Source organism: Bombus vancouverensis, unplaced genomic scaffold, assembly GCF_051014615.1.
Source record: "Bombus vancouverensis nearcticus unplaced genomic scaffold, iyBomVanc1_principal scaffold0018, whole genome shotgun sequence".
In the NCBI taxonomy this organism is placed as follows: Eukaryota; Metazoa; Arthropoda; class Insecta; order Hymenoptera; family Apidae; genus Bombus; species Bombus vancouverensis.
Window position 1 is genome coordinate 7303799 of NW_027468910.1, and position 23036 is coordinate 7326834.

At 36.5% G+C, this 23036-nt stretch overlaps 2 protein-coding genes across 2 annotated transcripts; both read right to left on the reverse strand.

Moving 5' to 3' along the window:
* Positions 1–3226: 3226 nt before the first annotated feature.
* On the reverse strand, positions 3227–6316 carry LOC143304076 (uncharacterized). Its single transcript, XM_076626408.1, has 3 exons — positions 5532–6316; positions 5385–5456; positions 3227–5306 (listed from the first exon to the last, which is right to left on the reverse strand). The coding sequence occupies exons 1-3, from the start codon at positions 5628–5630 to the stop codon at positions 4893–4895; spliced, it is 585 nt and encodes a 194-aa protein (XP_076482523.1). The 5' UTR covers positions 5631–6316; the 3' UTR covers positions 3227–4892.
* Positions 6317–15121: 8805 nt separating this feature from the next.
* LOC143304077 (uncharacterized) lies at positions 15122–21188 on the reverse strand. The gene is made up of 3 exons (XM_076626409.1): positions 17456–21188; positions 17309–17380; positions 15122–17230 (listed from the first exon to the last, which is right to left on the reverse strand). The coding sequence occupies exons 1-3, from the start codon at positions 17552–17554 to the stop codon at positions 16817–16819; spliced, it is 585 nt and encodes a 194-aa protein (XP_076482524.1). The 5' UTR covers positions 17555–21188; the 3' UTR covers positions 15122–16816.
* Between the last annotated feature and the right edge of the window lie 1848 nt (positions 21189–23036).

Sequence of the window (23036 nt, forward strand, 5' to 3'; positions counted from 1 at the left end):
GATACAGTATTTGTACAAAGGGATAGGTCCGAACAAAACTTATAAAAAATTATAAAATATATATATTAACTGTTTTCGTATGTATGTCCAGAACAGGTGGCGAGTTCATCGACCCTAACATAGAGGACTCAGACGGGCCCGTACCCGCATTCGATCTGGAAGCGACGGAGGATGTTCAGTCTTGCCTCTGTGTTCGGTTGATACGTTCTGTCTACCATTTAGATAACGGTCATCTTTGTCAAGACTGTTTCGATAACTTAGATCCAGACCACCAGGACCTATGTGACGACCCACCCACTCATTTCATATGCGGAGTATCCGCAAGAACACGAATATCATACTGTCGTATGTGTGATATAAACCTAGCGGACCTACAACCCGCTATATCATGCCTCCAATGCATGATCGTTTACACTAATCTAACTCACCTTGAAAGAAACTTTTTAGTTCAAGGAATAGCAATCCGCGCCGTAGAACTATAAAGTACTTGTATGCTACGCACAAGACCAAATACTGATGCTATCCACCTGTAAACAAACGACATTTATAATTATGCATATAATTTTCACTTATGTTTACCAATATATATATGCACGCATGTTGTAAAGTAGGCGATATCTATGACACTCACTTCCATTGATAATCCGAGTGACTCGTAAAATAAGTCGTCATATTTACCATTACACGCACATATATATATATTCAAAGACAAGCTATAATTGTAATATCTATTCCTATAGATAATATATACTTATATATTTATAACGATAAAACAAATCTCATCTATATTACTTAGCAATACGTATGCATATACGTATATAATTATAACCCAGGTAGCATTCATGGTATTTATTTTCACCGATAATAAGTTTTAACAAAAAAAAAAAAAAAAACATATAAATATAAATTTTTTTTTATATATATTAATAATAATAAAAGATTATTCTTATTTCTAATAAACTCGAGAGTAAGAAACAATTTAATAAATTGTTAATAGGAAGATGAATCGCCTGGTCATCGTACTTACCCTCATCAAAATAGCATACGGCCTGGTAGGATATGACTGCAATGGCAACCACCTCAACGTTACCACTATCTCTCTAAACTCCATCGGGGACTGCAGCATACAGCCTACAATGACTGAAACCCAAGATATTTATATACAACTACTTCAACTCTCAGAATTTGAATTTGCCAACGTAAGGCAATGCAAGGTGCAAATAACTCGAATTGTATATTACTGTGGCATGCACTTTCACACGTCGGCAGTGCATAACGGATTCGCCGAATACCTCCATGAAACAACCGACCAACAATGTGCAAGGATGCACCAAGACGGCACATTTTCACTCGGACCACAAAACCTTATAGTTGGCCTAAAAGATAATGCAACAGAAACAAGGTCGCTTGTCCTAGCCGGCAAGCTAACAGACGACGGCAGCTGCCAGGGAACACAGTATGTAGACCCATACGGGAGCTGGGAAAAGGTCGTCGTACAAGCAACAGTAAGGATAAGTTTAAAATCAGCAGTTGTGCCAGTACGGATCGAGGCGAACAAAATTCTACTGAAATCAGGAACAGTATGTACCTTTAGCGAAGGAAACTGTCTAGACGCTGAAGACGGATACACTTATTGGCAACCACAACCACCCTCACCATGCAAATTTGATCAGTACGATGTGCTATATGAAGGAATTGCTACAAAGATCCAGGAAATAAAAACCAACAGAGAATCAGCACAACCAGTTTACGCACTAACAACGCAAGAAGTAACATTTGCGCTGACTAAAACCGGAGAACAGCCACTGTGTGGATATACCCTACTATCCACCGAACACCCCAAATAGTTGAAACAACAAGAGGAAATACGTTTATCTCCAAAAGCAAGACAGCAGTCGAAAACTTGGACATATTCGCATACGTCAACTCAAAATTCATTTACGTAGAGAAACATATTAAACGACAAATGACAACATTGTACCATGATGTACTGACACAAAGATGTACCACGCAGAAGAAACTAATAGAAAATGCTTTAAGCTTAGCGATCTTACTGCCCGATGAATTTGCATATACCATATCCAAAACCCCAGGACACATGGCCCTGATCGCAGGAGAAGCAGTCCACATAGTCAAATGCATTCCGGTACAAGTAAAAGTACGACATACAACAGAATGCTACTCGGAGCTACCCGTTTGGCAAGGGAATCGCACCGCATTTTTAACGCCAAAAACACACATCCTAACGCAACACGGAAACCACAGAGAATGTAGCGCGGTACTACCTACGCTATACAATATCGACGGACTCTGGCACAAATTCGTACCAAAACCCATGGAAACAATTGCACCACAGGAACTCCGCCCGGACGTACGCCAAACGTGGCAATATTCAGCACCATCGTCGTTGGCCACGAGCGGAATATATACCCAAAAAGACCTCGATGCACTACGGGACCACGTCATGTTCCCGGCAGAAAAATCTGCAGTTTTGAACACATTGGCCAGAGGAGCAACAGGAAAAACAATCGTCCCTGGAACAGTAAACATCCTGGGAATGATGGACGAAAACACATTAACGACAATAGCAAAAAATACCGTATCAAGCTTATGGATTGGTTTTATGGAATTTGGAACTGTCAGTGCAGCAATATTTGGAATACTTGTAATATTTAAACTAATCAAGACGATAATAGATATAGCCATACACGGATACCAGTTACGTGAAACTTACGGATGTGGAATCGCCCTATTAGGAGCAATATGCGGCTCAGTTACCCACCTGCTACTATACCTCAAAAGAAAACGAAATATCGATGATCAAACAGCACAACCTCGAGGGATATCGATAACACCGGTAGTCACTTAACAACCAACGCCATCTACGTCCGCCTTGAGCGAACTCAGAGACACCATCAGTCAAATTTCCTTTGGAAATTTGAACTCCAAGGGCGGGGGTGTCACGTCCCGCGTTCCGCACGCGCCGTAACAAGAACAAGAAAACTATTCTATACAAAACGCGCGAATAAAGATTTGAATGCACAAACGAACACACGGCGCTACGAAACTAAAGGAAGGATTAACAAAGCGAGGGCGACTAATAAATCCAACCAGTATAAAATAAAATAAATAAAACCAGCTAACGGATTGAACGAGTTACGAACCAAACAAATAAACCAGGAAATAAGAATAACTACAAAAAGGGAAATAATTGAAGCGCCAGAAATACATGTATATATAAATATATTTTAATCAATCAACTTGGAGAGTTACATATAAGTATAAACATATATGCTAGATATGTAATAAACTAGTAAATATTAGTGTTAGTGCTTATAATACTATGCAACAAATACAATATTATCAATTTATGAAATATAAGTATATACGAAGTTAAAAACTAATAGTCTAACGAATACATAAAACATACAATATTGTATTATTAAAGAAATAAAAGTTACATTGTCAGAAACATATATATATGTGTGCGCATTCTATTAAACAGAAACATACTTAAAACTAGCCTACGTTCCGGTAAAGAGTTATAAAATAAGAACTACGCTACGAAACATGCATGTCTCTATATAAACATATAAAAATCTATATTCTAAACTACTACTAATCTATGTGCATTCTACAATCTGAAATACATATTTAAAACTAGCCTACATGCCGGTAAAGCATTATAAAATAAGAACTACATTATGAAACATGCATGTCTCTATATAAACATATAAATAATCTATTTTCTAAACTAAAACCACTATTAATAATCTACAAAAAAAATAGAACACACAACGCAACACTTGGGACCAAGCGACAACCTGTCGACAGGCCAAACGCTCAAAATAATTAACACCGCAACGACTTGAGGAATTGCTTACAGAAATTCTGTCATCAAGCACAAATATGTAAACACACATTAAACGCACAATAATCTAGAAACAAAACCTTCAATACTATGTTGTCACAATACAAAATATATATGTATATATGAAATCAAATGATTGACACATAACCTCAAATACACAACACTATATCACAAAAGAATCTAAATGAAAATCACTTTGCCAGAAATATATACATATATACGTGTGCGGGTGCGTGTTCTATCTTATTAAATGAAATTAATATAAAATAAATAATTAACATTTCATTTCGTACGAACACTACATGAACGAGAGAAATATACATATAAATACGTATATATATATATATAAATATATATATATATATATATATGTATGTATGTGTGAGTGCATATGTTTTATATTATCGAATACTCTATAAAATAAACTACTCAAAACAATAAATAACGCAATCGAAGAATTACAAAACATTAGCCATATTGAAGTGACACACAACATAAACATATATATATATATATATACATATTATACTATTGTCACTTTAAAACAATATTAATAAATAAATGTTCCAATTGCGGTAGAATAAGGAAAAACGAGCGACAGACGAAAAATTACTTCGATATCAAACAAAACTAAAGACCCGTCACTAAAAACTTTACTGATGACATCTATGAGCAGCCATGTTGGATTTACACGCGTCATGGCGACAGGAATATTAGGGATTAATGGAAGTCAGGCGCGAGAAACAAATCATGAAAACACATTGTTAACACTTTTCTTTAATAAATTCTATGCGCAACTACAAATGTAAAAAAAAAATATATATATATAATTAATTAAAAGGGGGGAAATATAAAATTGAAAAAAATAACAAACGTAAAATAGATAACCTAACACTATCACATTCAAAATATATATATATATATATATATATATATATATATATAGAACACAAAACAAAATACATCAAAAAATTAATAATAATAAGGAACATCAAACAGCGAACCAACGAATTTGAAGCAGCTACACTAAATCAAAATCGAAGCAAGGAGCTCCGGGATAAAGTTCGCTGAACTCACGCATACACCAATAGCGCACAACAGGGGAAATTCCCTTTCTCCCAGAAGCGTGGTGACGAAGATGTGCCTCCAAAACCTCTTCGGGAATTTCATTCGCAAAACGAACTTTCACGCAACGATCGGTATCAACGATTTCAACCAGAGGGGGTTCCCTCTCCAATACGACGGTCTCTGCATCGAAGAAATTCTCGTCGAAAGTAACCAAATCGTCAAAGCCCAATTTCGACACGGCCTCGGCACCAATGTTGAATAGTTCCTCCAACCACTCTGATACTCGTGGTTTATCACAGGGCCGCATGCGTTTGATTGGTCCTCCCGAGTCGCCCATGGGTTCTTCGGAATCCCTCTTTCGCTTGGGCTGAGAACAACACGGTATATTTTAAATAAAACGAAACAGGACGAATCAAGCGGACTAAAAACAAGACTAAATACGTACCAGGGAAGTCTGGAAAGGAACCTCTGATGGAAACGACTCCGCAAACATTGTTCGAACGTCGATCACCGAAGCCTAGGGAAATAGCAAAAAAGGAAAAAACAATCAAAATCACAAAAACAACCTTAATATGCAAACATCCAAACTTACGCAAAACAACTCGAAGGAGGAGGTCCTTGTTATGGGAGAGCAGCGGAGCTGCGCGTGTTTACCCAGTAAACATTGAAATGATAATGATGCTGCAGCCATCAGCCCTTCCACGCGCCGAAGAACACCGGTAATTCCCACGGTACAGCACGTGGAAGTTTCTCGTGGAAAGGATTAGATCAGCGTGGAATGCTTCAAATCTCCTAGACGCTAGCTCAGCGGAACACAGGACTGATAAATACTAAGTCGAAATATGGAATTTGCATTTTGTCACGTACGATTCCAAGAAGCCCAAACTGCAACATCCCGATTCCCACGGAAGCGTACCCCCAGTGGACCACCACCCCGTGGGGGATGGCATTATAAATAAGCGTAGCAACATAGCGCAGCGCTCATTATTATTCTGGTGAACATTCTTATTACGGTTCATTATTCTTTGTTCATTATTATAGTGTCCATTCTTCTTATAATTTGCGTTCGTTCATTTTTTATAGTGTTCATTCCTTACGGCTCATTATTCTTCGCTCATTAGTTTGTTCATAATTCTTGTGATCGTTTGTTATTACGGCCCATTATTAATTTATTACTACGTTCGTTATTGCGCTCGTCACTGCGTTTAGAAATTTTGTATAGTATTTTGCGTTTCGGGGTCTTAATTTTTTCGGTCAAGAAAAGAGAGTCGCGACTAAGTAAAAAGAAAATTTTATCTTTGAAGTCCTCATTTCATCGTTTAAACACAAACGCGCATTGTAATTGCGGTATTAATCCAGCTAAGTGAATTGCTCAGTCTGTATAGATAAATAAAGTAAGAGTTGATAGTAAACTATATTCGAGTTCAAATAATAAACTCAACAAAACTTCGACGACCACCGGAGCGGCTGAGGCAATGGCACCAGACAGCACCTACTCCTCAAGGTAAGAAAATTAATTTTGAAAATTTCCTTCTTCTCTGGTAATCTCGTTGCCCTCGAGAATTGAATTAGAACTTCCTATCATCGATTTCGTTTTATTTTCGCGAACGGTTTTGAAGATAGAATCATTGTTTAAACTTTTAACAAAAGAGTTGTCCGCTGTGTCGGCTTGTGCGAACGGTGTTTTCAACTACTGAAACATCCACTGATCTTCGCATTCCTCCTCCCATTGTTGGTAAAATATTACCCGCCTTTGGGCAAGGCTTGCGAAATCACATAAGTCCCGCACAGGAAGGACTATTAAATACATCGTCGGGGTCAATCGAAAATTAAGAACAATACCGGCGTTGCTATTAACTGATATTCTTGCCATCATTGCATGCGATTGTAAGAGAGATATAACAGAACAATTTCCCTTCGAGAATTTAACCAAAGGATCGTTCGCTGTGTTGGCTTGTGCAAACGGTGTTTTCGCTTATCGAAAACACCCATCGATCTCCGCATTCCTCCTCCCACTGTTGGTAAAATATTACCCGTCTTTGGGCAAGGCTTGCGAAATCACACGAGTCCCACACAGAGAGGATCGTTAGAATCATCCCCGATTATTAAACTCAAAAGGCAAGAAAATCGTGGTGACAGAATCCACCGTAGTAAATGAATCGAGTTTCGGTCCTAACGGCAAACTACTACAGCGAAATTAAAAGAGAAGAAGAAGTCAAACGTAAAAATAAATTTATATAAAACAACGAAAAATCTCACATTCCTATCCAATCCAGCAACGCTAAAATATATATTATCTAGCTAATAAAATATATATATATAACCTAAGCCATTTTACATTCAAATAAAAATCCGTTCAACGAGGAAAAATATTTATTGTACCCAGCTTTAATCCTCTCCCGTGCTAGTATCCCTGCGCATAGCAGGTTAGCCGAAAAGTGGAATTCGTTTACCAGTTGCATTAAGCGTCAGTTAACGCTACCCATTAAGCGTAAAAGAAAATAATAAAAATAAAATATTTTGAAATAGTCCTTAGACTATTTCTGGTGGCAGCAACTACCGTATTAATTAGAAATCTAAATCAGTATTAAATACACAATAATATCATTTCAATTTATTTCCCTTCCGATTAAATTCAAAACTCAAACTATAAAAAAAAAATTTTTCAGTAAAATTTAACTTTAAATTTGATCGATTTAAACAAATAGATACGTAACAGAGTAAAGTAATAAATTTTTGGTGGCAGCGGTGGGATACGCTCCACGGAGGATTAAAGTTGGTTTAAACGGTTCGATTCGCTCCACAAGGGATTAAAGTTGTCACGATTATCGATAAAATATATACCTAAGAAATAATGTCGACTAAATTAGAATCGTTGGACAAAGGCATGATCTTGATGTTATCGGAAAAACTTAAAGCATGGGATGCGAATTTTCGCGACATGAGTACAACAATGAATAAATTACAAGACGATGTGCGTTCACTGAAAATAAAAAAGGAAATCAAGACACCCGTATCATCGCCGATAATTTCCCAAGCGACAATACCGATAGAAGTTAATCCCCAATCAATTAAGTTAAAAGATGCAATAGAGACAGTACCAGTGTTCGACGGACATCGACCCTCGGTATTTCGATTTTTAAGAGCATGCGAGCGTGCACGAAACATGGTTCCTAGGCATCAAGAATCTCAGTTAGTAAAATTATTAACGAATAAGCTTCGCGGGCACGCGTTTCTCGCCGTAGAAGACACAGAAGTAATAAGTTTAAACGATTTCGGGAATAAATTAAAAGATATGTTCGGTCCGGGAAAAACGGTTAACGAATATAAAGGGGAATTAGCTACAATATTTCAACGACCGGGAGAAGATATTTTGGACTACATAGAACGCGTCAAAGATCTCAGGCTGGCGATAATGAACGGGGAAAGGTACGAGTACGGCACCGTATTTCAAGATAGGATAGATCGAGACACGAGGGAAGCTTTCGTTAAGGGGCTCCCAAACGAGGTGTATTTACGAGTAAAGATAGCAGGATACCAATCCTTGGACGATGCGTACCGCTAAGCCGTGAAAGCAACACGAGAATTGAAACAAGTGAACAATAGAATTCGATACCAACGTCCGACACCTTCGGATAATTATAACCAAAACAACGCTCATCCACCATACAATAGTATCTATACTGTAAACAACCGCCAGGACTGGAGATTTGTACCGCCGTCGCAGAAACATCTAAACAACCCGGGAATAGAAGAAAATGTCAGGAAAGAAACAAGAGCAATAACTTGGGAAGAAAAACGCATAAATAAATACCTCGATAGAGATCTAAATCAAAAGAGAGATGCTGATCATTTCAACCAATCAACTTTTCAATGCAAACACCATTCCGTTGCTGTGATAAGGGATAATGTCACGTTAAATAATAAAAGGACGCACGGTGCCATAGACAGGATCATGAGTGAGAAATTTTCTGAGTTACCAAACAAGATAAATAATGTTAGTGCCAAAGAACTTTCAGACAAAGCAGAAACTAGGAGATTGAACGACGAGACGACAGGCAATGCTTATCCACTGCCTAACATCACAGAGATATTGGACCCGCTGGGAAGTGCAAATCGCCTCTCCACGTTCGACTTGGCAAAGATACAAAAGCAAGACTCCACGAATTTCGTGAATGTTTCAACCATAATAGGAAAAGAGATAGCGAGTGCATCTCACTCAAAAACTTCTATAAAACCATCAGAAGGAAACTTTATCGAACTCAAAGCCAAATCATTAAATTGCAAGGAAGATCACACTATAGAAAATAAAAATATAGCTATCCCTAAATCCAAAACAGAATCTATAAGCAAAAAGGTTTGTAATAAAAATTCAAAGAATAATTCCAAATCTACCAAAAATATTCCTAAACGTTCCATACAAATAAATAATAATTTAATTATAATAAGCACTTCCAGTAAAACTATTCATCCTGAAAAGGTAGAGAAAAATAAAGGTGCTGCGAATAAAATAAATGAAGAAGAAAAAAGGGTAACTAAGGAAAAGGATTCTAAACATTTTCAAGCTGAAGAAACGCAAGTTCAACGAGCTCAAAGAAATCAAAAGGGAGAAAACAGGGAATCACCAGTCGAAGATATATATAAAAACTTGAATAAATATGCTAGCCATTGGATTATAATTGGATTAAAAATACTTTATTGGTTACTACATCTAATATTTGACGTAGGTAACATAGTAAGTAGTGCTGATCTTATGATTCCCCCAGGAAAATATGGATGGTATCACACTATACTATATACAAAATATTTTTGGGTTAATATGGCTGCGGCACTCTCAAAAATTTGTATCTTAAATGCTATTAGCAAGCAATTGGATAATTGGATCAATGTCAGTAAACCTGTGTCTTGGCGCAAAATAAAAACTAAAATGAAGGAAAGGAACGAAATTCTCCCCGCACAAATTAGTTTCGGACATCTAGCCAGAGAACCTATTGGTGAAGTAACAATCGAAGAGAACACGGAACCAACATGCGCAGAATATCTCGAAGATCTGTTCAATAAAATTAACACTGTACAACGAATGGCAAGAGAAAATTTGATAAAATCCAAACTAAGACTAACGATCGACGAATTAACCTTCAAGATTTTAAAACAGGAGATTCGATATATCTACTAAAAGAACCTAGTAAAGGAAAATTCTCCGATCAATATACTGGACCATACAAGGTGCTAGAAATCTTGCAGAACCAGAACGTCAAGATTGAAGTAAAAGGGATTCCGCGAACAGTGCACTTAAACAAGCTAAAACTAGCGCATAACCGAAATAAGCAATGAATAAAGTGATTTCAGTGGGCAACGTAGTGCGGTAGTGTATGTTGTAGTGCTGTTCGTCGAATAATACAGATATCGAACACCTAAAAGAGAAAAGGAAAAATTATTATATGTACTCTAATTATTGTTTGAATATAAAACGTGTTGATTCAATAAATAATTAAAAGAGTGAAAGTGAAAGTTACCTTGTGAACAAGTAATCATCATACGAGAAGGTTTACGTGCAAAATAGGTTATGGATCTCGGTTTGCGAAACACCATGTACAACAGCCAGCTGAAAAATAAATGAACAAATTAACTTCAACTGCCTTAATGCAAAATACAACAGTACTAAATGTTATAACAATACTATGGAAGCATGGCACTGTTCGTCGAACAACACAGATGGCGGAAACCTGAAAAGAAAAAGAAGTTTATTACAAATGATCCGATTACTGTTTGAATGTAAAACGTGTTAGTTCAACGAATAACTAAAACAGTGGAAGTGCAACTTACCTCGTGAACAATTAATCACCATACAAGGAAGTGTACATGCATGAATGTCGCAGATTAACAAGAAGAAATAAAATAGCTGATAAGTGTAGAAGGTGGTTAGAAAATAATTAAGATAGATTAATTGAAAGTAAAAGGATATCTTATTATGTATTAATCTACGTAGTATTGTTATATTATTATATCTAAAATGTAGAAGTGGATTTTGTAATACACAATAGCGGTCGCACACACAATGCATTATACACATATTAAACTAAATAAACTAAACAGTACCTTTATGGCCACAGATATAAGACGATTGAAGACAACCGTAGTAAGTATCCAAGGCATATCGAAGAATCAGGTGATGTTGTGGGAATGATCTAGGTAAGTGATGCAGCATCGGAAGAGTAGAATCTGAAGAATTACAGACAATGTTAATCTAACAAGTAGGTTTTAATCACTAATAAGGGAACTAACTCATATCATACACAAAATAATAGCAAATAGCAAGTACATGCAATAATAAATTAATAGGGAAAATAAGAAAGGTTAATAAACACAGGAATAAGTTAGAAATTAATCAAGATAGACTAACTAAATATTAACAACATGACTGAACTCGGTGCAAAGGAATAAAGTTACGTTACACAAAATATCTGGTAACACAATACACAAAAAAAAAAAAGAAAAAAAACATTAACTACATTAAACAAGATTCATATAAATGCGAGTCACGTATAATCAAAACAATGACTATCGAAATTCGAAAACAACACAATCTATGCTATCGCATTAAGGTAGCACACGGTATTGACACACACAATATCATGAAACACAAACAATATTACAGAAACACTACAAAATAAACTATAATGATTAACAAATTAACTATTTCAACAACACGCTACTGTTGACATTAAACAAACGATACACGCAAGCGACCATGTTGAAAATTCGTCGCACGCACCCCAACACAAATAATAGCTAATACAATGTAATACAGCATTATAATAGCAATGCTAGGTACTGAACACAAAAAAAAAAATAATAAAAAAAAAAGAAAAAAAAAAGAGAGAGATAAGGAAAATATATATAATAAACAACAACTAACATAACCATAACATATTATATATTATACCACATACAGGGATACAGTATTTGTACAAAGGGATAGGTCCGAACAAAACTTATAAAAAATTATAAAATATATATATTAACTGTTTTCGTATGTATGTCCAGAACAGGTGGCGAGTTCATCGACCCTAACATAGAGGACTCAGACGGGCCCGTACCCGCATTCGATCTGGAAGCGACGGAGGATGTTCAGTCTTGCCTCTGTGTTCGGTTGATACGTTCTGTCTACCATTTAGATAACGGTCATCTTTGTCAAGACTGTTTCGATAACTTAGATCCAGACCACCAGGACCTATGTGACGACCCACCCACTCATTTCATATGCGGAGTATCCGCAAGAACACGAATATCATACTGTCGTATGTGTGATATAAACCTAGCGGACCTACAACCCGCTATATCATGCCTCCAATGCATGATCGTTTACACTAATCTAACTCACCTTGAAAGAAACTTTTTAGTTCAAGGAATAGCAATCCGCGCCGTAGAACTATAAAGTACTTGTATGCTACGCACAAGACCAAATACTGATGCTATCCACCTGTAAACAAACGACATTTATAATTATGCATATAATTTTCACTTATGTTTACCAATATATATATGCACGCATGTTGTAAAGTAGGCGATATCTATGACACTCACTTCCATTGATAATCCGAGTGACTCGTAAAATAAGTCGTCATATTTACCATTACACGCACATATATATATATTCAAAGACAAGCTATAATTGTAATATCTATTCCTATAGATAATATATACTTATATATTTATAACGATAAAACAAATCTCATCTATATTACTTAGCAATACGTATGCATATACGTATATAATTATAACCCAGGTAGCATTCATGGTATTTATTTTCACCGATAATAAGTTTTAACAAAAAAAAAAAAAAAAACATATAAATATAAATTTTTTTTTATATATATTAATAATAATAAAAGATTATTCTTATTTCTAATAAACTCGAGAGTAAGAAACAATTTAATAAATTGTTAATAGGAAGATGAATCGCCTGGTCATCGTACTTACCCTCATCAAAATAGCATACGGCCTGGTAGGATATGACTGCAATGGCAACCACCTCAACGTTACCACTATCTCTCTAAACTCCATCGGGGACTGCAGCATACAGCCTACAATGACTGAAACCCAAGATATTTATATACAACTACTTCAACTCTCAGAATTTGAATTTGCCAACGTAAGGCAATGCAAGGTGCAAATAACTCGAATTGTATATTACTGTGGCATGCACTTTCACACGTCGGCAGTGCATAACGGATTCGCCGAATACCTCCATGAAACAACCGACCAACAATGTGCAAGGATGCACCAAGACGGCACATTTTCACTCGGACCACAAAACCTTATAGTTGGCCTAAAAGATAATGCAACAGAAACAAGGTCGCTTGTCCTAGCCGGCAAGCTAACAGACGACGGCAGCTGCCAGGGAACACAGTATGTAGACCCATACGGGAGCTGGGAAAAGGTCGTCGTACAAGCAACAGTAAGGATAAGTTTAAAATCAGCAGTTGTGCCAGTACGGATCGAGGCGAACAAAATTCTACTGAAATCAGGAACAGTATGTACCTTTAGCGAAGGAAACTGTCTAGACGCTGAAGACGGATACACTTATTGGCAACCACAACCACCCTCACCATGCAAATTTGATCAGTACGATGTGCTATATGAAGGAATTGCTACAAAGATCCAGGAAATAAAAACCAACAGAGAATCAGCACAACCAGTTTACGCACTAACAACGCAAGAAGTAACATTTGCGCTGACTAAAACCGGAGAACAGCCACTGTGTGGATATACCCTACTATCCACCGAACACCCCAAATAGTTGAAACAACAAGAGGAAATACGTTTATCTCCAAAAGCAAGACAGCAGTCGAAAACTTGGACATATTCGCATACGTCAACTCAAAATTCATTTACGTAGAGAAACATATTAAACGACAAATGACAACATTGTACCATGATGTACTGACACAAAGATGTACCACGCAGAAGAAACTAATAGAAAATGCTTTAAGCTTAGCGATCTTACTGCCCGATGAATTTGCATATACCATATCCAAAACCCCAGGACACATGGCCCTGATCGCAGGAGAAGCAGTCCACATAGTCAAATGCATTCCGGTACAAGTAAAAGTACGACATACAACAGAATGCTACTCGGAGCTACCCGTTTGGCAAGGGAATCGCACCGCATTTTTAACGCCAAAAACACACATCCTAACGCAACACGGAAACCACAGAGAATGTAGCGCGGTACTACCTACGCTATACAATATCGACGGACTCTGGCACAAATTCGTACCAAAACCCATGGAAACAATTGCACCACAGGAACTCCGCCCGGACGTACGCCAAACGTGGCAATATTCAGCACCATCGTCGTTGGCCACGAGCGGAATATATACCCAAAAAGACCTCGATGCACTACGGGACCACGTCATGTTCCCGGCAGAAAAATCTGCAGTTTTGAACACATTGGCCAGAGGAGCAACAGGAAAAACAATCGTCCCTGGAACAGTAAACATCCTGGGAATGATGGACGAAAACACATTAACGACAATAGCAAAAAATACCGTATCAAGCTTATGGATTGGTTTTATGGAATTTGGAACTGTCAGTGCAGCAATATTTGGAATACTTGTAATATTTAAACTAATCAAGACGATAATAGATATAGCCATACACGGATACCAGTTACGTGAAACTTACGGATGTGGAATCGCCCTATTAGGAGCAATATGCGGCTCAGTTACCCACCTGCTACTATACCTCAAAAGAAAACGAAATATCGATGATCAAACAGCACAACCTCGAGGGATATCGATAACACCGGTAGTCACTTAACAACCAACGCCATCTACGTCCGCCTTGAGCGAACTCAGAGACACCATCAGTCAAATTTCCTTTGGAAATTTGAACTCCAAGGGCGGGGGTGTCACGTCCCGCGTTCCGCACGCGCCGTAACAAGAACAAGAAAACTATTCTATACAAAACGCGCGAATAAAGATTTGAATGCACAAACGAACACACGGCGCTACGAAACTAAAGGAAGGATTAACAAAGCGAGGGCGACTAATAAATCCAACCAGTATAAAATAAAATAAATAAAACCAGCTAACGGATTGAACGAGTTACGAACCAAACAAATAAACCAGGAAATAAGAATAACTACAAAAAGGGAAATAATTGAAGCGCCAGAAATACATGTATATATAAATATATTTTAATCAATCAACTTGGAGAGTTACATATAAGTATAAACATATATGCTAGATATGTAATAAACTAGTAAATATTAGTGTTAGTGCTTATAATACTATGCAACAAATACAATATTATCAATTTATGAAATATAAGTATATACGAAGTTAAAAACTAATAGTCTAACGAATACATAAAACATACAATATTGTATTATTAAAGAAATAAAAGTTACATTGTCAGAAACATATATATATGTGTGCGCATTCTATTAAACAGAAACATACTTAAAACTAGCCTACGTTCCGGTAAAGAGTTATAAAATAAGAACTACGCTACGAAACATGCATGTCTCTATATAAACATATAAAAATCTATATTCTAAACTACTACTAATCTATGTGCATTCTACAATCTGAAATACATATTTAAAACTAGCCTACATGCCGGTAAAGCATTATAAAATAAGAACTACATTATGAAACATGCATGTCTCTATATAAACATATAAATAATCTATTTTCTAAACTAAAACCACTATTAATAATCTACAAAAAAAATAGAACACACAACGCAACACTTGGGACCAAGCGACAACCTGTCGACAGGCCAAACGCTCAAAATAATTAACACCGCAACGACTTGAGGAATTGCTTACAGAAATTCTGTCATCAAGCACAAATATGTAAACACACATTAAACGCACAATAATCTAGAAACAAAACCTTCAATACTATGTTGTCACAATACAAAATATATATGTATATATGAAATCAAATGATTGACACATAACCTCAAATACACAACACTATATCACAAAAGAATCTAAATGAAAATCACTTTGCCAGAAATATATACATATATACGTGTGCGGGTGCGTGTTCTATCTTATTAAATGAAATTAATATAAAATAAATAATTAACATTTCATTTCGTACGAACACTACATGAACGAGAGAAATATACATATAAATACGTATATATATATATATAAATATATATATATATATATATATGTATGTATGTGTGAGTGCATATGTTTTATATTATCGAATACTCTATAAAATAAACTACTCAAAACAATAAATAACGCAATCGAAGAATTACAAAACATTAGCCATATTGAAGTGACACACAACATAAACATATATATATATATATATACATATTATACTATTGTCACTTTAAAACAATATTAATAAATAAATGTTCCAATTGCGGTAGAATAAGGAAAAACGAGCGACAGACGAAAAATTACTTCGATATCAAACAAAACTAAAGACCCGTCACTAAAAACTTTACTGATGACATCTATGAGCAGCCATGTTGGATTTACACGCGTCATGGCGACAGGAATATTAGGGATTAATGGAAGTCAGGCGCGAGAAACAAATCATGAAAACACATTGTTAACACTTTTCTTTAATAAATTCTATGCGCAACTACAAATGTAAAAAAAAAATATATATATATAATTAATTAAAAGGGGGGAAATATAAAATTGAAAAAAATAACAAACGTAAAATAGATAACCTAACACTATCACATTCAAATATATATATATATATATATATATATATATATATATATATATATATATATATATATATATATATATTGAACACAAAACAAAATACATCAAAAAATTAATAATAATAAGGAACATCAAACAGCGAACCAACGAATTTGAAGCAGCTACACTAAATCAAAATCGAAGCAAGGAGCTCCGGGATAAAGTTCGCTGAACTCACGCATACACCAATAGCGCACAACAGGGGAAATTCCCTTTCTCCCAGAAGCGTGGTGACGAAGATGTGCCTCCAAAACCTCTTCGGGAATTTCATTCGCAAAACGAACTTTCACGCAACGATCGGTATCAACGATTTCAACCAGAGGGGGTTCCCTCTCCAATACGACGGTCTCTGCATCGAAGAAATTCTCGTCGAAAGTAACCAAATCGTCAAAGCCCAATTTCGACACGGCCTCGGCACCAATGTTGAATAGTTCCTCCAACCACTCTGATACTCGTGGTTTATCACAGGGCCGCATGCGTTTGATTGGTCCTCCCGAGTCGCCCATGGGTTCTTCGGAATCCCTCTTTCGCTTGGGCTGAGAACAACACGGTATATTTTAAATAAAACGAAACAGGACGAATCAAGCGGACTAAAAACAAGACTAAATACGTACCAGGGAAGTCTGGAAAGGAACCTCTGATGGAAACGACTCCGCAAACATTGTTCGAACGTCGATCACCGAAGCCTAGGGAAATAGCAAAAAAGGAAAAAACAATCAAAATCACAAAAACAACCTTAATATGCAAACATCCAAACTTACGCAAAACAACTCGAAGGAGGAGGTCCTTGTTATGGGAGAGCAGCGGAGCTGCGCGTGTTTACCCAGTAAACATTGAAATGATAATGATGCTGCAGCCATCAGCCCTTCCACGCGCCGAAGAACACCGGTAATTCCCACGGTACAGCACGTGGAAGTTTCTCGTGGAAAGGATTAGATCAGCGTGGAATGCTTCAAATCTCCTAGACGCTAGCTCAGCGGAACACAGGACTGATAAATACTAAGTCGAAATATGGAATTTGCATTTTGTCACGTACGATTCCAAGAAGCCCAAACTGCAACATCCCGATTCCCACGGAAGCGTACCCCCAGTGGACCACCACCCCGTGGGGGATGGCATTATAAATAAGCGTAGCAACATAGCGCAGCGCTCATTATTATTCTGGTGAACATTCTTATTACGGTTCATTATTCTTTGTTCATTATTATAGTGTCCATTCTTCTTATAATTTGCGTTCGTTCATTTTTTATAGTGTTCATTCCTTACGGCTCATTATTCTTCGCTCATTAGTTTGTTCATAATTCTTGTGATCGTTTGTTATTACGGCCCATTATTAATTTATTACTACGTTCGTTATTGCGCTCGTCACTGCGTTTAGAAATTTTGTATAGTATTTTGCGTTTCGGGGTCTTAATTTTTTCGGTCAAGAAAAGAGAGTCGCGACTAAGTAAAAAGAAAATTTTATCTTTGAAGTCCTCATTTCATCGTTTAAACACAAACGCGCATTGTAATTGCGGTATTAATCCAGCTAAGTGAATTGCTCAGTCTGTATTAAAATAGATAAATAAAGTAAGAGTTGATAGTAAACTATATTCGAGTTCAAATAATAAACTCAACAAAACTTCGACGACCACCGGAGCGGCTGAGGCAATGGCACCAGACAGCACCTACTCCTCAAGGTAAGAAAATTAATTTTGAAAATTTCCTTCTTCTCTGGTAATCTCGTTGCCCTCGAGAATTGAATTAGAACTTCCTATCATCGATTTCGTTTTATTTTCGCGAACGGTTTTGAAGATAGAATCATTGTTTAAACTTTTAACAAAAGAGTTGTCCGCTGTGTCGGCTTGTGCGAACGGTGTTTTCAACTACTGAAACATCCACTGATCTTCGCATTCCTCCTCCCATTGTTGGTAAAATATTACCCGCCTTTGGGCAAGGCTTGCGAAATCACATAAGTCCCGCACAGGAAGGACTATTAAATACATCGTCGGGGTCAATCGAAAATTAAGAACAATACCGGCGTTGCTATTAACTGATATTCTTGCCATCATTGCATGCGATTGTAAGAGAGATATAACAGAACAATTTCCCTTCGAGAATTTAACCAAAGGATCGTTCGCTGTGTTGGCTTGTGCAAACGGTGTTTTCGCTTATCGAAAACACCCATCGATCTCCGCATTCCTCCTCCCACTGTTGGTAAAATATTACCCGTCTTTGGGCAAGGCTTGCGAAATCACACGAGTCCCACACAGAGAGGATCGTTAGAATCATCCCCGATTATTAAACTCAAAAGGCAAGAAAATCGTGGTGACAGAATCCACCGTAGTAAATGAATCGAGTTTCGGTCCTAACGGCAAACTACTACAGCGAAATTAAAAGAGAAGAAGAAGTCAAACGTAAAAATAAATTTATATAAAACAACGAAAAATCTCACATTCCTATCCAATCCAGCAACGCTAAAATATATATTATCTAGCTAATAAAATATATATATATAACCTAAGCCATTTTACATTCAAATAAAAATCCGTTCAACGAGGAAAAATATTTATTGTACCCAGCTTTAATCCTCTCCCGTGCTAGTATCCCTGCGCATAGCAGGTTAGCCGAAAAGTGGAATTCGTTTACCAGTTGCATTAAGCGTCAGTTAACGCTACCCATTAAGCGTAAAAGAAAATAATAAAAATAAAATATTTTGAAATAGTCCTTAGACTATTTCTGGTGGCAGCAACTACCGTATTAATTAGAAATCTAAATCAGTATTAAATACACAATAATATCATTTCAATTTATTTCCCTTCCGATTAAATTCAAAACTCAAACTATAAAAAAAAAATTTTTCAGTAAAATTTAACTTTAAATTTGATCGATTTAAACAAATAGATACGTAACAGAGTAAAGTAATAAATTTTTGGTGGCAGCGGTGGGATACGCTCCACGGAGGATTAAAGTTGGTTTAAACGGTTCGATTCGCTCCACAAGGGATTAAAGTTGTCACGATTATCGATAAAATATATACCTAAGAAATAATGTCGACTAAATTAGAATCGTTGGACAAAGGCATGATCTTGATGTTATCGGAAAAACTTAAAGCATGGGATGCGAATTTTCGCGACATGAGTACAACAATGAATAAATTACAAGACGATGTGCGTTCACTGAAAATAAAAAAGGAAATCAAGACACCCGTATCATCGCCGATAATTTCCCAAGCGACAATACCGATAGAAGTTAATCCCCAATCAATTAAGTTAAAAGATGCAATAGAGACAGTACCAGTGTTCGACGGACATCGACCCTCGGTATTTCGATTTTTAAGAGCATGCGAGCGTGCACGAAACATGGTTCCTAGGCATCAAGAATCTCAGTTAGTAAAATTATTAACGAATAAGCTTCGCGGGCACGCGTTTCTCGCCGTAGAAGACACAGAAGTAATAAGTTTAAACGATTTCGGGAATAAATTAAAAGATATGTTCGGTCCGGGAAAAACGGTTAACGAATATAAAGGGGAATTAGCTACAATATTTCAACGACCGGGAGAAGATATTTTGGACTACATAGAACGCGTCAAAGATCTCAGGCTGGCGATAATGAACGGGGAAAGGTACGAGTACGGCACCGTATTTCAAGATAGGATAGATCGAGACACGAGGGAAGCTTTCGTTAAGGGGCTCCCAAACGAGGTGTATTTACGAGTAAAGATAGCAGGATACCAATCCTTGGACGATGCGTACCGCTAAGCCGTGAAAGCAACACGAGAATTGAAACAAGTGAACAATAGAATTCGATACCAACGTCCGACACCTTCGGATAATTATAACCAAAACAACGCTCATCCACCATACAATAGTATCTATACTGTAAACAACCGCCAGGACTGGAGATTTGTACCGCCGTCGCAGAAACATCTAAACAACCCGGGAATAGAAGAAAATGTCAGGAAAGAAACAAGAGCAATAACTTGGGAAGAAAAACGCATAAATAAATACCTCGATAGAGATCTAAATCAAAAGAGAGATGCTGATCATTTCAACCAATCAACTTTTCAATGCAAACACCATTCCGTTGCTGTGATAAGGGATAATGTCACGTTAAATAATAAAAGGACGCACGGTGCCATAGACAGGATCATGAGTGAGAAATTTTCTGAGTTACCAAACAAGATAAATAATGTTAGTGCCAAAGAACTTTCAGACAAAGCAGAAACTAGGAGATTGAACGACGAGACGACAGGCAATGCTTATCCACTGCCTAACATCACAGAGATATTGGACCCGCTGGGAAGTGCAAATCGCCTCTCCACGTTCGACTTGGCAAAGATACAAAAGCAAGACTCCACGAATTTCGTGAATGTTTCAACCATAATAGGAAAAGAGATAGCGAGTGCATCTCACTCAAAAACTTCTATAAAACCATCAGAAGGAAACTTTATCGAACTCAAAGCCAAATCATTAAATTGCAAGGAAGATCACACTATAGAAAATAAAAATATAGCTATCCCTAAATCCAAAACAGAATCTATAAGCAAAAAGGTTTGTAATAAAAATTCAAAGAATAATTCCAAATCTACCAAAAATATTCCTAAACGTTCCATACAAATAAATAATAATTTAATTATAATAAGCACTTCCAGTAAAACTATTCATCCTGAAAAGGTAGAGAAAAATAAAGGTGCTGCGAATAAAATAAATGAAGAAGAAAAAAGGGTAACTAAGGAAAAGGATTCTAAACATTTTCAAGCTGAAGAAACGCAAGTTCAACGAGCTCAAAGAAATCAAAAGGGAGAAAACAGGGAATCACCAGTCGAAGATATATATAAAAACTTGAATAAATATGCTAGCCATTGGATTATAATTGGATTAAAAATACTTTATTGGTTACTACATCTAATATTTGACGTAGGTAACATAGTAAGTAGTGCTGATCTTATGATTCCCCCAGGAAAATATGGATGGTATCACACTATACTATATACAAAATATTTTTGGGTTAATATGGCTGCGGCACTCTCAAAAATTTGTATCTTAAATGCTATTAGCAAGCAATTGGATAATTGGATCAATGTCAGTAAACCTGTGTCTTGGCGCAAAATAAAAACTAAAATGAAGGAAAGGAACGAAATTCTCCCCGCACAAATTAGTTTCGGACATCTAGCCAGAGAACCTATTGGTGAAGTAACAATCGAAGAGAACACGGAACCAACATGCGCAGAATATCTCGAAGATCTGTTCAATAAAATTAACACTGTACAACGAATGGCAAGAGAAAATTTGATAAAATCCAAACTAAGACTAACGATCGACGAATTAACCTTCAAGATTTTAAAACAGGAGATTCGATATATCTACTAAAAGAACCTAGTAAAGGAAAATTCTCCGATCAATATACTGGACCATACAAGGTGCTAGAAATCTTGCAGAACCAGAACGTCAAGATTGAAGTAAAAGGGATTCCGCGAACAGTGCACTTAAACAAGCTAAAACTAGCGCATAACCGAAATAAGCAATGAATAAAGTGATTTCAGTGGGCAACGTAGTGCGGTAGTGTATGTTGTAGTGCTGTTCGTCGAATAATACAGATATCGAACACCTAAAAGAGAAAAGGAAAAATTATTATATGTACTCTAATTATTGTTTGAATATAAAACGTGTTGATTCAATAAATAATTAAAAGAGTGAAAGTGAAAGTTACCTTGTGAACAAGTAATCATCATACGAGAAGGTTTACGTGCAAAATAGGTTATGGATCTCGGTTTGCGAAACACCATGTACAACAGCCAGCTGAAAAATAAATGAACAAATTAACTTCAACTGCCTTAATGCAAAATACAACAGTACTAAATGTTATAACAATACTATGGAAGCATGGCACTGTTCGTCGAACAACACAGATGGCGGAAACCTGAAAAGAAAAAGAAGTTTATTACAAATGATCCGATTACTGTTTGAATGTAAAACGTGTTAGTTCAACGAATAACTAAAACAGTGGAAGTGCAACTTACCTCGTGAACAATTAATCACCATACAAGGAAGTGTACATGCATGAATGTCGCAGATTAACAAGAAGAAATAAAATAGCTGATAAGTGTAGAAGGTGGTTAGAAAATAATTAAGATAGATTAATTGAAAGTAAAAGGATATCTTATTATGTATTAATCTACGTAGTATTGTTATATTATTATATCTAAAATGTAGAAGTGGATTTTGTAATACACAATAGCGGTCGCACACACAATGCATTATACACATATTAAACTAAATAAACTAAACAGTACCTTTATGGCCACAGATATAAGACGATTGAAGACAACCGTAGTAAGTATCCAAGGCATATCGAAGAATC

Bases quoted from the DNA above. Each gene is read 5' to 3' on its own strand.
- LOC143304077 (XM_076626409.1), bottom strand. From the start codon at position 17,554: ATGGCTGCAGCATCATTATCATTTCAATGTTTACTGGGTAAACACGCG. The intron at 17,381-17,455 runs GTAAGTTTGGAT...CTATTTCCCTAG, and splicing joins CCTCCTTCGAGTTGTTTTGC to GCTTCGGTGATCGACGTTCG. The intron at 17,231-17,308 runs GTACGTATTTAG...TGTTGTTCTCAG, and splicing joins TTCCTTTCCAGACTTCCCTG to CCCAAGCGAAAGAGGGATTC.
- LOC143304076 (XM_076626408.1), bottom strand. From the start codon at position 5,630: ATGGCTGCAGCATCATTATCATTTCAATGTTTACTGGGTAAACACGCG. The intron at 5,457-5,531 runs GTAAGTTTGGAT...CTATTTCCCTAG, and splicing joins CCTCCTTCGAGTTGTTTTGC to GCTTCGGTGATCGACGTTCG. The intron at 5,307-5,384 runs GTACGTATTTAG...TGTTGTTCTCAG, and splicing joins TTCCTTTCCAGACTTCCCTG to CCCAAGCGAAAGAGGGATTC.